The following is a 14259-nucleotide window of genomic DNA, read 5'->3' as shown; positions in this document are numbered from 1 at the left end:
CATAATAAGAACAATATAAATGACATCCATGTTATATTAAAAACAAAGATTCCAAGACTTACCAAGCAGGAAAGCACCGGTAGATAGGCACAATAAATAAAACACACAAACACACACACAGAATTTCTAGCTTTCGCAACCGACGGTTGCTTCTTCAGGAAAGAGGGAAGGAGAGGGAAAGACGAAAGGATGTGGGTTTTAAGGGAGATGGTAAGGAGTCATTCCAATCCCAGGAGCGGAAAGACTTCCCTTAGGGGGAAAAAAGGACAGGTGTACACTCGCACACACACACATATCCATCCGCACATACACAGACACAAGCAGACATTTGTAAAGGCAAAGAGTTTGGGCAGACATGTCAGTCAAGGCGGAAGTACAGAGGCAAAGAAGTTGTTGAAAGACAGGTGAGGTATGAACGGCGGCAACTTGAAATTAGCGGAGGTTGAGGCCTGGCAGATATCGAGAAGATAGGATATACTGAAGGGCGAGTTCCCATCTCCGGAGTTCGGATGGGTTGGTGTTGGTGGGAAGTATCCAGATAACCTGGAAGCAAATAACCAGAGCCACTTCCTCATCCGCTCAAACCCAGAACCTCTCATAGAAGAACCCTAAAAGTGCCCCACTTGTGACAGGATACTTCCTGGGACTGGATCAGACTCTGAATGTAGCTCTCCAGCAGGGATACGACTTCCTAAAATCCTGCCCCAAAATGAGATCCATCCTTCATGAAATCCTCCCCACTCACCCAAGAGTGTCTTTCCGCCGTCCAGCTAACCTTCGTAACCTCTTGGTTCATCCCTATGAAATCCCCAAACCACCTTCCCTACCCTCTGGCTCCTACCCTTGTAACCGCCCCCGGTGTAAAACCTGTCCTATGCACCCTCCCACCACCACCTACTCCAGTCCTGTAACCCGGAAGGTGTACACGATCAAAGGAAGAGCCACATGTGAAAGCACCCACGTGATTTACCAACTGACCTGCCTACACTGTGACGCTTTCTATGTGGGAATGACCAGCAACAAACGGTCCATTCGCATGAATGGACACAGGCAGACAGTGTTTGTTGGTAATGAGGATCATCCTGTGGCTAAACATGCCTTGGTGCACAGCCAGCACATCTTGGCACAATGTTACACCGTCTGGGTTATCTGGATACTTCCCACCAACACCAATCCATCCGAACTCCGGAGATGGGAACTCGCCCTTCAGTATATCCTCTCTTCTCGATACCCGCCAGGCCTCAACCTCCGCTACAATGTGACTGTCGGACATCGGAACTGCAGACTTTGTATTGTCTTCAGAGTAGTGACAGTATGTTAAGGTCTCCATGGTTTGAAATGCAAGCATGTATTTTTAATGGCAAAGTATTTAAAGTGGAGGGTAACTGTTTTAAAGTAGATGAAAAGTAGCACTGTGACCAGGTTGGGAACTTCAAAGTCAGGGTCAGACACACAATAATCAATTCATAAAGTATCAGTGCAGGATCCCTAACTAAAGTTAGAACTCATAGTCTGGATTCAGCCCCCAGAAGCAGTGGTCATATGTGTGTCAGTTGCATTTGCATGGGTGTATGTATGTGTGTATGTTGTCTATTTTCGATAAAGGCCTTGTTGGCCAAAAGCTCACTTTCTGACAGTATTTTTATTGTGCCCATCTGTGGCTCAGCATCTCTGCTATATGGTGAGTTGCAGCTATCGTTTTCATAACATTGTTAAAGTTAGAACTTAAAGATCTGCAGTGTGGCAGACAGTTGAGTAATAAGTTTCAAAATAAAATAAGTTTTGTAGACCCGTAAAAAATTTTCCTCAACATAAATTTCCACATCATCATAAGTTTGCAGCTATGATTATGTATATGTCTGGACCTACATGTCTGTGTGAGCAACTTTTCTCTGCAGGCAAGAGAATGAAATCTACCCACAGAAAAAGACTTCAATTTAAAAGCTTCTCTTTCACTTAGCAGTGCTCAGAAAGTGTTAACAGACATTGATGCTTTAAAAGCAAAATAAGTAGTCCTCATTGACATGCATTGTTTCTATGTTTAATGTGTGAATAAAATAGTCATGAAATACATTTTGACTTTGATTTAAACTTTGACTGAAAATGACATTCATCATAAGGCTGCACCAATCACAACAAACATCATGTTTTGTATTAGGCTGTCCCAATTCTTTGCCTCATCAATTAAATGAAATTTGAGTTTCATTTCATTGTCATTTATCATCACTGCAACAGTTTTAGGAAATAAATTTTGTATGAAATTCATTAATTAGGCATCATGGAACAATACATCTCCAATGGCAGCTGTAAAATAAATTTGTTGACAACATTTCTCATGCTGAGCTGTCTTGTTCCAGTTCTTCCTTCCCTTCCCTCCTATCCCCTCCCATTATTCACTGTGAACCAACTATTTGCTCACTGCTGCTTTGTTCCAATTCTTTCTCACGTCCCCCGTCCCATCCCCTGCCCTTTCCAAATCATGAGCCAAATGGTTGTTATTTCTGAGGCATGAGCACAAGCCAGCTTGCACAACCAGATGGGTTGGAGGACCTATGATGAGAATAGGGATTTACAAAGCATAAAGGTATGCGTACACTAACAGATACATTATAAAAGGATCAGAACAAGTACGAATATATGATGGAAATGAGAAAAATAATTTGCCGTGGCAGTGAATGCTGGCTTTTAGGTATAAAATGCGCCCTTTTGAGAATGATGGACTTTGTTTTTGCAATGAGTAAATCCTAACTCTGAAGTGTGCTCCTGTAAGATTTGGAAAATACCCATCTACAGCAAGCCATCATCTAAAAGAATGAGGGAGAATTATTTAATATTACACAGATACTACAATTAACTTCACAGGAATATAACAAAACTTTTTAACTAAGATGGAGACTTCAAAAAAGGCTACCTGCAAATATACAGCCTTATTTATTACATAAAAATACTGAAAACTGTATTTGCAGGCTTAAGATGCATTCACATTTTAATAAATATTCTTGACAATTCTCTTATTTCAATGTTAAATCACAAAGTGGAACTAAGTCCTCTTAGGATTAACACAACATAAAATCATCAGCATTTCACTATGGTGCTTTAGGAGCTGCCAAGATACTGGACTCATATTCATGAAGACAGCAGTTCAGACTCTGCCTGGCTACCAAGATTTCGGTTCTCTATTGTTTCTTTCAATTACTTAAGCCAAATTTTGAGACAGTTTCTTTGAAAAGGACACAATCAATTTCCCTCCTCCATTTTCAACTATCTCTAGGTGCTAAGCCCTAATCTTCCTTTCTTCCTTCCTTGCTTCAAGACAGGACCAAAAACTTATTAATATATTCACATTTTGGAAGAAAAATTCTGAACTACAAAAATTACTTTTTGTACAATTATATCACCTTTAATTGTTTGCATCAAAGACATTTGAAAATTCATAGGAATTTCATTAAATTATGAAGTGATTTTGATGTTTCATTAAGGAATTTCATGTATTAGGAAAATACGACAATTAGAATGTAGTAACTTCTCATTACATACATTCTTTATTGAAGAATCTTGTACACTGGGTGCTCCACAGCTTGTATGTATTTGATAAAGGACATCTTGTTGTAACCACAAGCTGCACTTGTTTATTTGTTTTCTTACTGCAACAGAAGTGTCTGATATGGCCCAGAAGAATGGCTGAGTCAATTGACACTGCACTTCACACACAAGTGACAGAAGAAAATGTCTAGTTATTGTGTCTACACATATGTTAAAACATAAATTTCCACATCATCATAAGTTTGCAGCTATGATTATGTATATGTCTGGACCTACATGTCTGTGTGAGCAACTTTTCTCTGCAGGCAAGAGAATGAAATCTACCCACAGAAAAAGACTTCAATTTAAAAGCTTCTCTTTCACTTAGCAGTGCTCAGAAAGTGTTAACAGACATTGATGCTTTAAAAGCAAAATAAGTAGTCCTCATTGACATGCATTGTTTCTATGTTTAATGTGTGAATAAAATAGTCATGAAATACATTTTGACTTTGATTTAAACTTTGACTGAAAATGACATTCATCATAAGGCTGCACCAATCACAACAAACATCATGTTTTGTATTAGGCTGTCCCAATTCTTTGCCTCATCAATTAAATGAAATTTGAGTTTCATTTCATTGTCATTTATCATCACTGCAACAGTTTTAGGAAATAAATTTTGTATGAAATTCATTAATTAGGCATCATGGAACAATACATCTCCAATGGCAGCTGTAAAATAAATTTGTTGACAACATTTCTCATGCTGAGCTGTCTTGTTCCAGTTCTTCCTTCCCTTCCCTCCTATCCCCTCCCATTATTCACTGTGAACCAACTATTTGCTCACTGCTGCTTTGTTCCAATTCTTTCTCACGTCCCCCGTCCCATCCCCTGCCCTTTCCAAATCATGAGCCAAATGGTTGTTATTTCTGAGGCATGAGCACAAGCCAGCTTGCACAACCAGATGGGTTGGAGGACCTATGATGAGAATAGGGATTTACAAAGCATAAAGGTATGCGTACACTAACAGATACATTATAAAAGGATCAGAACAAGTACGAATATATGATGGAAATGAGAAAAATAATTTGCCGTGGCAGTGAATGCTGGCTTTTAGGTATAAAATGCGCCCTTTTGAGAATGATGGACTTTGTTTTTGCAATGAGTAAATCCTAACTCTGAAGTGTGCTCCTGTAAGATTTGGAAAATACCCATCTACAGCAAGCCATCATCTAAAAGAATGAGGGAGAATTATTTAATATTACACAGATACTACAATTAGCTTCACAGGAATATAACAAAACTTTTTAACTAAGATGGAGACTTCAAAAAAGGCTACCTGCAAATATACAGCCTTATTTATTACATAAAAATACTGAAAACTGTATTTGCAGGCTTAAGATGCATTCACATTTTAATAAATATTCTTGACAATTCTCTTATTTCAATGTTAAATCACAAAGTGGAACTAAGTCCTCTTAGGATTAACACAACATAAAATCATCAGCATTTCACTATGGTGCTTTAGGAGCTGCCAAGATACTGGACTCATATTCATGAAGACAGCAGTTCAGACTCTGCCTGGCTACCAAGATTTCGGTTCTCTATTGTTTCTTTCAATTACTTAAGCCAAATTTTGAGACAGTTTCTTTGAAAAGGACACAATCAATTTCCCTCCTCCATTTTCAACTATCTCTAGGTGCTAAGCCCTAATCTTCCTTTCTTCCTTCCTTGCTTCAAGACAGGACCAAAAACTTATTAATATATTCACATTTTGGAAGAAAAATTCTGAACTACAAAAATTACTTTTTGCACAATTATATCACCTTTAATTGTTTGCATCAAAGACATTTGAAAATTCATAGGAATTTCATTAAATTATGAAGTGATTTTGATGTTTCATTAAGGAATTTCATGTATTAGGAAAATACGACAATTAGAATGTAGTAACTTCTCATTACATACATTCTTTATTGAAGAATCTTGTACACTGGGTGCTCCACAGCTTGTATGTATTTGATAAAGGACATCTTGTTGTACACCACAAGCTGCACTTGTTTATTTGTTTTCTTACTGCAACAGAAGTGTCTGATATGGCCCAGAAGAATGGCTGAGTCAATTGACACTGCACTTCACACACAAGTGACAGAAGAAAATGTCTAGTTATTGTGTCTACACATATGTTAAAGAGATGGTCAGTTTCACTGTGTTTCGCATTTTACAGTTATGTAATAAGTTCAGGAAATAACCTGTATACTGCAGAGATTTGCACCATTTACAATAAAAATAAAGATTTTACACCTAACAGGTGCATCTATTGATGAAGGCATGCACAATTTATGTCACTGATAATCAACTACATGCCCGAATATTGGTCTGGCAAATAAACACTTTTGGTGCAGGTCATGGTGAACAACAAAATTTCATTTATAATGCATGCTTCAGATCAACAAATAATTCACAAATTTCACTATCTTTTTACGTATGGCACAGGTTCTACAAAATGTGTACCTTTTGCATGTCTTAACCTTCTTATTTTTATGAGGTTCAAAAAATATTTAAAATGACAATTACTGTGATTTCTTTAAATCAACTCCTAGACTGTGAATTCCACAAGAGCCGAATATTATCACAAAAAAAGATATAAGATTACAGCATTTTCACTATGGGTTTGCAGACCTAAATTGAATATAACTTAGAAAGTGTCCAAAGCATAAAGATTTTCTGAGAGGATTGTGATGCCAACCTCTGAATTATTATATACATTTTGAAATATAAGGTAAAGGAGATGAAATCTCTTCTTTAAAAAATTCCAGGGGGCTACATAATAACTAACAAATCTAGTCTGGAAACTATCTCAATTTCCAGACACAATCGAATACTGTCTTCAAACAAGTTCAGTATGAAGCATCTCAAGATCAGTACATTGTTACTGTTATCTTCAATAGCTGGCAACTGTTGTACTGACTGTTATCCAGTCAGCTGCACTTTCAAATATGCACACCACTAGTTATGCCATCATGTTTCCCAGAGCCACCACCATGGCATGAGGGCCCTGCTACAAGCGATTATGGTGCTGTGAATTAGATGCGAGCAACTCCTCTCCAGAGCTCCAGCCTGTTGAATAACATTTATGGACTTTCATTGTCACCAATGTCTGAACAGACATTGTACTGAAGAGTCACAGATTTATAAATGTCTTGTATCAGTATATCTTTCTACATTTAAATTATGTTGCCCCTACAGCAACAAAATTATGTATTACTTTTCCATTTGATATCATATGTAAAATAAATTAATATCTGAATTATCTGTTCATGAATGGTATCTGTTCATCCCTCCTGTATCCACAAACAAACCACATAGTGTGCAAAGGAAGTCATAACTGCAACAACTGAAGTTATTTCTTACATTGTTAGCTATTTAGAAGTTCTAAGCCCTGGTACTGCTAGTCACGAACTGGATATCACAAAGTATAATAGTGCACAAACAATCACCCATTAAAAAGTCATTTTATTGTAATCTGAATTTAAATTCTATCTGCTAAAAGTAGGCTACGTTATGGTAAAATGTGATACAACTATACCTGTAGCAAGGATAAATCAATGGGAAACAAGTACAGACACAGGATAAACAGAGCACTAAGATGAAATGCAAAAGACTGGAAATGAGTCCTTGCTACCTTTCTCATGTGTTTCACAGTAACAGGCATTATTAATTTATTCCTTTAACTTATGTCTCTGGCAACTGTACTTACATTATTAAAGAAGCATTTGCACATGTATCTTTAAAGAAATGAAAAATTTGTGGAAAACAAGAAGAGGAAGATTAAAGATTCTATAAGACTTACTATAATGTCATCTTGCTCAGAAGATTCTATGGAATATTTTTATCATTTTCTTTCTATAGCACCACAGGTTATTAAGACAAAAATTTAGCCTTTCACAACATGTTAGGACTTCACTACCATTCATACATGATCTTACCTGCAAAATCTGTAAAGCGTCTTTCTGGTGAAATATATAATCTAAACAACCAATGAAGTCATGGGTATAATTTGTGAAGTCTGGTGTCCCATAAGCACTTCCAAAATTGAAATTGTGTGATAAATTTATGCCTTTTATGTCTTTATTTTCTTCTGTAAAATAATAAAATGTGTTACTAATGAGTAAATATTGAATATGGGAAATAATTACTGATTACAGATATCAGAGCATGTATAATGAAAATTGACATTGGCTTACTGTAACCACAGTTACCAATTAGACATCAAGTTTGAAATTTTTTTATAATAATCTCTACCTGCCAATAACAGTTTCAAAGAATTAATAAGCAGTTTGTAACACAATTGGACAAACATTATTGTGACTTTTCAGGCACACAAAGTACTCCTTTCAAAAATAACTTCATACATGTCAGCAGACTGTGTGTCCATTAATGCTATCTGGTCTTCTTATACAAAGTGCAGTTACTTACAGATATGCACAGTTCTCCAAAGTCTATATATTTCTGACTGAAAATGAAAGGGAGATTCAAATTTGATGTATGACCAAAAATGTACTAATTACAAACAGTATTTATAATCACAAAGCATCTAGTAATAAGGACTACCTTGTATTAGAAGTGAATGCAGGAGACCGGGAATTATATGTAATCAGACTGTGAGACCATTTGTTTTTGTTTGAATGTCTCAAATTTATGTTCCACAGTAGGTAAAACATGTATTCCTCACAAAGTACTATGATTTCACTTCTTATTCCCACTGAAACTCAAAATAAATTTAACTGTTGAGGTGATAATAGGGGGCAATTTGACAGCGGAGAGGGAAAAGACACCTACATCTAGACTCCAAAAGCTAACTTATGCTGTGTGACAGAGGGAACTTCCATTACCAGTCTTTTCTGTCCTTCCCTGTTCCATTCAGAAACAGCATGTGAGAAAAATGGTTATCAGTAAATCTCTGTATGTCCTCTATCATTCCTGTTTTTTCCCCACTGTGGTCATTCCATGAGATGTAAATGGGAGGAAGTAACATGTTGCTTGACTGTTCCTGGAACGCATGCTCTCAAAATTTCAAAAATAAGCCTGTCATGTACGATTTCCCTCTTGAAGCTAATGACACTGGATTTTTGCAGAGCGTCTCTATAATGCTCTTGCACCAAATCAATGATCTCTTAATGAAATGTGCCATTTTTCACTGAATAATCTCTCTCTCTCTCTTCTATTTATCCCACTTTGTAAAGCTCCCAGATGACTAATGAACAATAGCCAAGAATTGGTTGAATGAGTGTTTTGTAATCTACTTCTTTTGTGGATAAATTACACTTCCTTATGATTCTCCCAATGAATGATTCTCCCAATGTGACTCAACCTGACATCTTCTTTACCTATTACTTGTTTTATGTGATCATTCCACTTTACGTCACTTCAAATGGTTACTGCTAAATATTTTAAGGTAGTTACTGTTTCCAGTAATTTGTCACCAATTACCTCGTCACCTATTTACATGAAAAACATGCCATTTATTTACATTCAGGGTTAACTGTCAGTCCCTGCGCCAATCATTGTTACAGTCCTCTAACTGTGCAGCCTTCCTGTGACAAACAGCATCATTCGTGGATAGCCTCTTGGTACGTCCAAACTCTCCCAGTCATTCAATATAATGTCAAACATTTCTCTGTGATGTGGTGCATGCTTACTCATTTTTTATATTAACAACTGGTAATTTATGTCAGTTATTCAGCAGGATACAAGCATCATTCATGGGAGTTTGATATGAACAGCTGTCACAAAATGTGCTATATTACACATTTTCCTATGGTAATATTAAATTTAACATTTAATAATTTAAAGATGTGGGATCTAATTCCCTTTCAAGATTTATAGATATTCTGTGTTTCTTCTATTTATTCATGATACAATTATTATACATTCCAATCACATCTAATGGTTTAATATATGATTCACTTATTACTATCTACAGGGTGTTACAAAAAGGTACGGCCAAACTTTCAGGAAACATTCCTCACACACAAATAAAGAAAAGATGTCATGTGGACATGTGTCCGGAAATGCTTAATTTCCATGTTAGAGCTCATTTTAGTTTGGGCTCTATGTTCTTCCACCTACACTCAATGGAGCAAGTTATCATGATTTCATATGGGATACCTACCTGTGCTGCTAGAATATGTGCCTTTACAAGTACGACACAACATGTGGTTCATGAACGATGGAGCTCCTGCACAATTCAGTCCAAGTGATCAAACGCTTCTCAACAACAGATTCGGTGACCGATGGATTGGTAGAGGTGGACCAATTACATGGCCTCCACGCTCTCCTGACCTCAACCCTCTTAACTTTCATTTGTGGGGGCATTTGAAAGCTCTTGTCTACGCAACCCCGGTACCAAATGTAGAGACTCTTCGTGCTCGTATTGTGGACGGCTGTGATACAATACGCCATTCTCCAGGGCTGCATCAGCGCATCAGGGATTCCATGCGACGGAGGGTGGATGCATGTATCCTCGCTAACGGAGGACATTTTGAACATTTCCTGTAACAAAGTGTTTGAAGTCACGCTGGTACATTCTGTTGCTGTGTGTTTCCATTCCATGATTAATGTGATTTGAAAAGAAGTAATAAAATGAGCTCTAGCATGGAAAGTAAGCGTTTCCGGATACATGTCCACATAACATATTTTCTTTCTTTGTGTGTGAGGAATGTTTCCTGAAATTTTGGCCATACCTTTTTGTAATACCCTGTATATCAAAAGTATATTGGGTGGCTCTACTGCAATGGACAAATAACACACAAAAAGAGTAACATATGTCACCTGTCTGACTCTTCCTCCAACAAGCCCTGCCATATTGATCCCATTCTAGAAGTCCAACAATGTCAAATGCTTACTCAAATTCTTAGACCCATCCCCAGAAACTTTCCACTGAATCCATCTCCCTTCTCATCTCAATGACCAACTGCACACACGCCTTCTACAATCTTCCCAAAATCCATAAAACTAACAATGCTGGGCATCACATTGTAGCTGGTTACTGTGCTCCTACTGAAAGAATATCCATAATATCCATTCTCAACGACCAACACCTCATACTAATTGCACATAAAAATATTAACCATGTTCTTCTTCAACATTTGACCATATCCACCCCATTCCACCTGGATCCCTACTTGTCACCATTGATGCCACGGACCTTTACACCAATATTAACCATGTCCACTGTCTTGCTGCTGCCGAACACTATCTACACCTACCAAACTTCTTCAGACTCCAAATCTACCACCTGATTCCTTATACATCATACAAATTACATCTTCACACCTAACTACTTCTCCTTTGAGTGGAAGATGTATATGCAAATCTGTGGTATGGCTAAGGTCACCTGCGTGGCACCCTCCTATGCCGCCCACTGTCTGGTTCAGGTACACTGATGATATTTTCATGATCTGGGCCCTTGGCCAAAACACATTATCCTCATTCCTCTCCATCTAAAACACCTTATCTTTCATTTGCTTTCTCTGATCCTCCTCCATCCATGTTACCTGTGTAAAAAAAGATCTCCACCCCTCTTGATTGCTCCATCCCTACATCTGTCCAGATCAAGATCACTATCCGTCAAGAGTATGAGCATTTTGGTAGCTGTCATCCTTCCACTCAAAAAAATTGCTCCCACATAGTCTGGTCAACCTTGGACACCATATCTGCAATGAGGACAAAAAATTCTGGTCCATCTCTATGACACTCTACTTCCTGCCCCTTACCAGATGGGACATATCTCAGTGGAAGGCCCAGTTGCAAGGCCTGCCTGATTCATCCACCCAGCCCATCCTACTCCAGTCCTGTCACAAGCTGTTCCTATTCAATTACAGGAAGGGCCCCCTGTGAAACCAGCGATGTCATATACCAGCTCTGCTCGAATTTATGCACAGCATTTTATGTGGGCATGACCATGAATCAACTGTCCACCAGAATGAATGTCCACCACCAAATTGTGACCAAGAGCATAGACGACCACCTACTGGCCCAACGCATTGCCGAGCACAACATGCTCTATAACAGTAGCTGCTTCACAACCCATGCCTTCTGGATCCTCCTCCCCCCCCCCTTCCCTGAACCCTACCCCCCCTCCCTCCCACCAGCTTTTCTGATCTACACAGATGTGAGTTATCCTTGCAACCCACTCTTCATTAACGAAATCCTCCAGGCCTAACTCTTCACTAACCCTCTGCACCCATTCCATCTTCTCAACAGTCTCTCTTTCCTCGCTCTGTCATCCCCTTCCAGTCTACTTCCCCACATCATTGTCATCATCATTGTGCACTCCACAAACTCACCAGCTCCAATGCCAATGTGTAACATTCCTGTACCGGGCACCTAGTGCCTCTCCCTGCCGCACGCCTATCTCACACATGTGCTGCCTCCCTCTGAGCTGTGAATCACCTTCCCCAACCTTCCTACCCATTCTCCACCTCTTTTCTCCCTCTCACCTACTTCACCAGATACAGCCCCACACCCCACAGTACCAGAGATCAGAAATAGAGTGAGTATGAGTTTAGTGTTAAGGGTTGCACACACCAGATATCACGGAGCCAATTTTAAGTCAGTGATATAGCAGCTTCCTACTTGTTGACTTGTTCTCTCTTACTAAAGCGTGTTGGAGTGCAAGATTAGTCAAGACTTAATACGGAAGTTGAGTACATGACGTTCCTATTGTAAAGTAGCACTGACAAGCCAAAAGTGAGCGATTGTCACGATCAGATGGCCTCTAATGAAGCTGTGTTTTATGAGGCTGTGGAAGGCATAAGATATATATTAAGTGGTATAATGTATACAATTGCAAATGTGCTCATAAGAGGAATGTGCTCACATGAGGAAGAGTGAAGTTCAAAGTTATAACCCACAGTTTAAATGAAAAATTAACGAAGCTCTTCTGATGCCAACAAAATAGTTCTACTCTCGTTTATTCAACCTCCACTATGAGAAAACATACTGTGCTGCATTAAACAAAAATAGGGCATAGAACATCACTTATCTTTCTCAAAAACTACTGTAAAATTATTTTAGTAATTAATCACAATTTACAAAATAGACTTCGTCCTTATGTCCTGCTTTCTAGTACTGTTGTCATAGACTCAGTAATATGTCAAAAATGCTTTATGCAAATTCAATTCTTAGGCATTCTCTGGATATAGATTAATTATTAAAATAAATTTACAGCAATTTTAAAAAAAGTTTTATATACATACATATACCCGATGTCCCTCGAAAGAGTTGTCAGCCATATTTTGTCTGGTGTTTTGGTAGATATCTGCAATTATGTTTTTGCAATGTGTAGTTTGAGTCAGCCCAAACAAACACTGCCATTATGTCTTTCATGCGACATCCAGCATTGACAAAAAACTTTGTTTTTTTCCCTATTATAAAAAATAAATAAATATTAAATTAAATTTAAAGCGAAATTTTATGTAAGCGAAATTTTATGTGCCCATCTAGTCCTAAGTCAGTCTAGTGCAATATTTGTTTTGTCAGTACATATTAACAGGAACAATAAAACATGATAAAACACCTACAGTGACTCTCATGCCACCCTCGCCCGAGTTGATGGCTACCGCCATGCAGCGGCTCTACTTGGTCACTGCTGTAGTACTGATTATTCATTATGGTTTCATGTTCCCATTAATATATACTAATAAAACAATATCACTCTAGACTAATTTGGGACCGCTCTATCGAAATGCAATGTGAGTTTTCACTTTAAAAATATTTTCTTTTGTAATGAGAAACAAATCAACACATTCCACTGACACTGAGCTTCACATGAAAGACACAGTGACCAGTATTTGTTTGGGCTGACTACAGATCTACATTGCAAAAATTAAATTACAAATACCTGCTGAAACACCAGAGAAAACATGACTGATGACTTAAGAGGGACACCCAACCTCATACCTATGCCTACACCTATACCTTTACATGCATACACATGAAGAGTTTGACAGAGCACTATAAGACCTGAGCCGAATCAAGGCCCCGGGAGTAGACAACATTCCATTAGAACTACTGACGGCCTTGGGAGAGCCAGTCCTGACAAAACTCTACCATCTGGTGAGCAAGATGTATGAGACAGGTGAAATAGCCTCAGACTTCAAGAAGAATAGAATAATTCCAATCCCAAAGAAAGCAGGTGCTGACAGATGTGAAAATTACCGAACTATCAGTTTAATAAGCCACAGCTGCAAAATACTAACACGAATTTTTTACAGATGAATGGAAAAACTAGTAGAAGCCGACCTCGGGGAAGATCAGTTTGGATTCCGTAGAAATATTGGAACACGTGAGGCAATACTGACCTTACGACTTAGAAGAAAAATTAAGGAAAGGCAAATCTACATTTCTAGCATTGCTAGACTTAGAGAAAGCTTTTGACAATGTAGACTGGAATACTCTCTTTCAAATTCTAAAGGTGGCAGGGGTAAAATACAGGGAGCAAAAGGCTATTTACAATTTGTACAGAAACAAGATGGCAGTTATAAGAGTCGCGGGGCATGAAAGGGAAGCAGTGGTTGGGAAGGGAGTGAGACAGGGTTGTAGCCTCTCCCCAATGTTATTCAATCTGTATACTGAGCAAGCAGTAAAGGAAACAAAAGAAAAATTCTGAGAAGGTATTAAAATCCATGGAGAAGAAATAAAAACTTTGAGGTTCGCCGATTACATTGCAATTCT

At 38.2% G+C, this 14259-nt stretch overlaps 1 protein-coding gene across 2 annotated transcripts in view; it reads right to left on the bottom strand.

Moving 5' to 3' along the window:
- The window catches only part of LOC126272968 (2',5'-phosphodiesterase 12-like), a 173997-nt gene that overhangs the window by 32639 nt on the left and 127099 nt on the right, over window positions 1-14259 (bottom strand). Inside the window, exon 7 of one of the 2 annotated variants that reach the window (XM_049976299.1) lies at window positions 7509-7660. The exons of the other annotated variant lie outside the window; for it this stretch is intronic. Within the exon in view, the coding sequence (XP_049832256.1) occupies window positions 7509-7660 (152 nt within the window). The remainder of the gene's footprint in view (window positions 1-7508; window positions 7661-14259) is intronic. 2 annotated transcript variants of the gene reach the window in all.

Source organism: Schistocerca gregaria, chromosome 5, assembly GCF_023897955.1.
Source record: "Schistocerca gregaria isolate iqSchGreg1 chromosome 5, iqSchGreg1.2, whole genome shotgun sequence".
In the NCBI taxonomy this organism is placed as follows: domain Eukaryota; kingdom Metazoa; phylum Arthropoda; class Insecta; order Orthoptera; family Acrididae; genus Schistocerca; species Schistocerca gregaria.
This window is presented reverse-complemented; position numbering and strand designations above follow the sequence as displayed.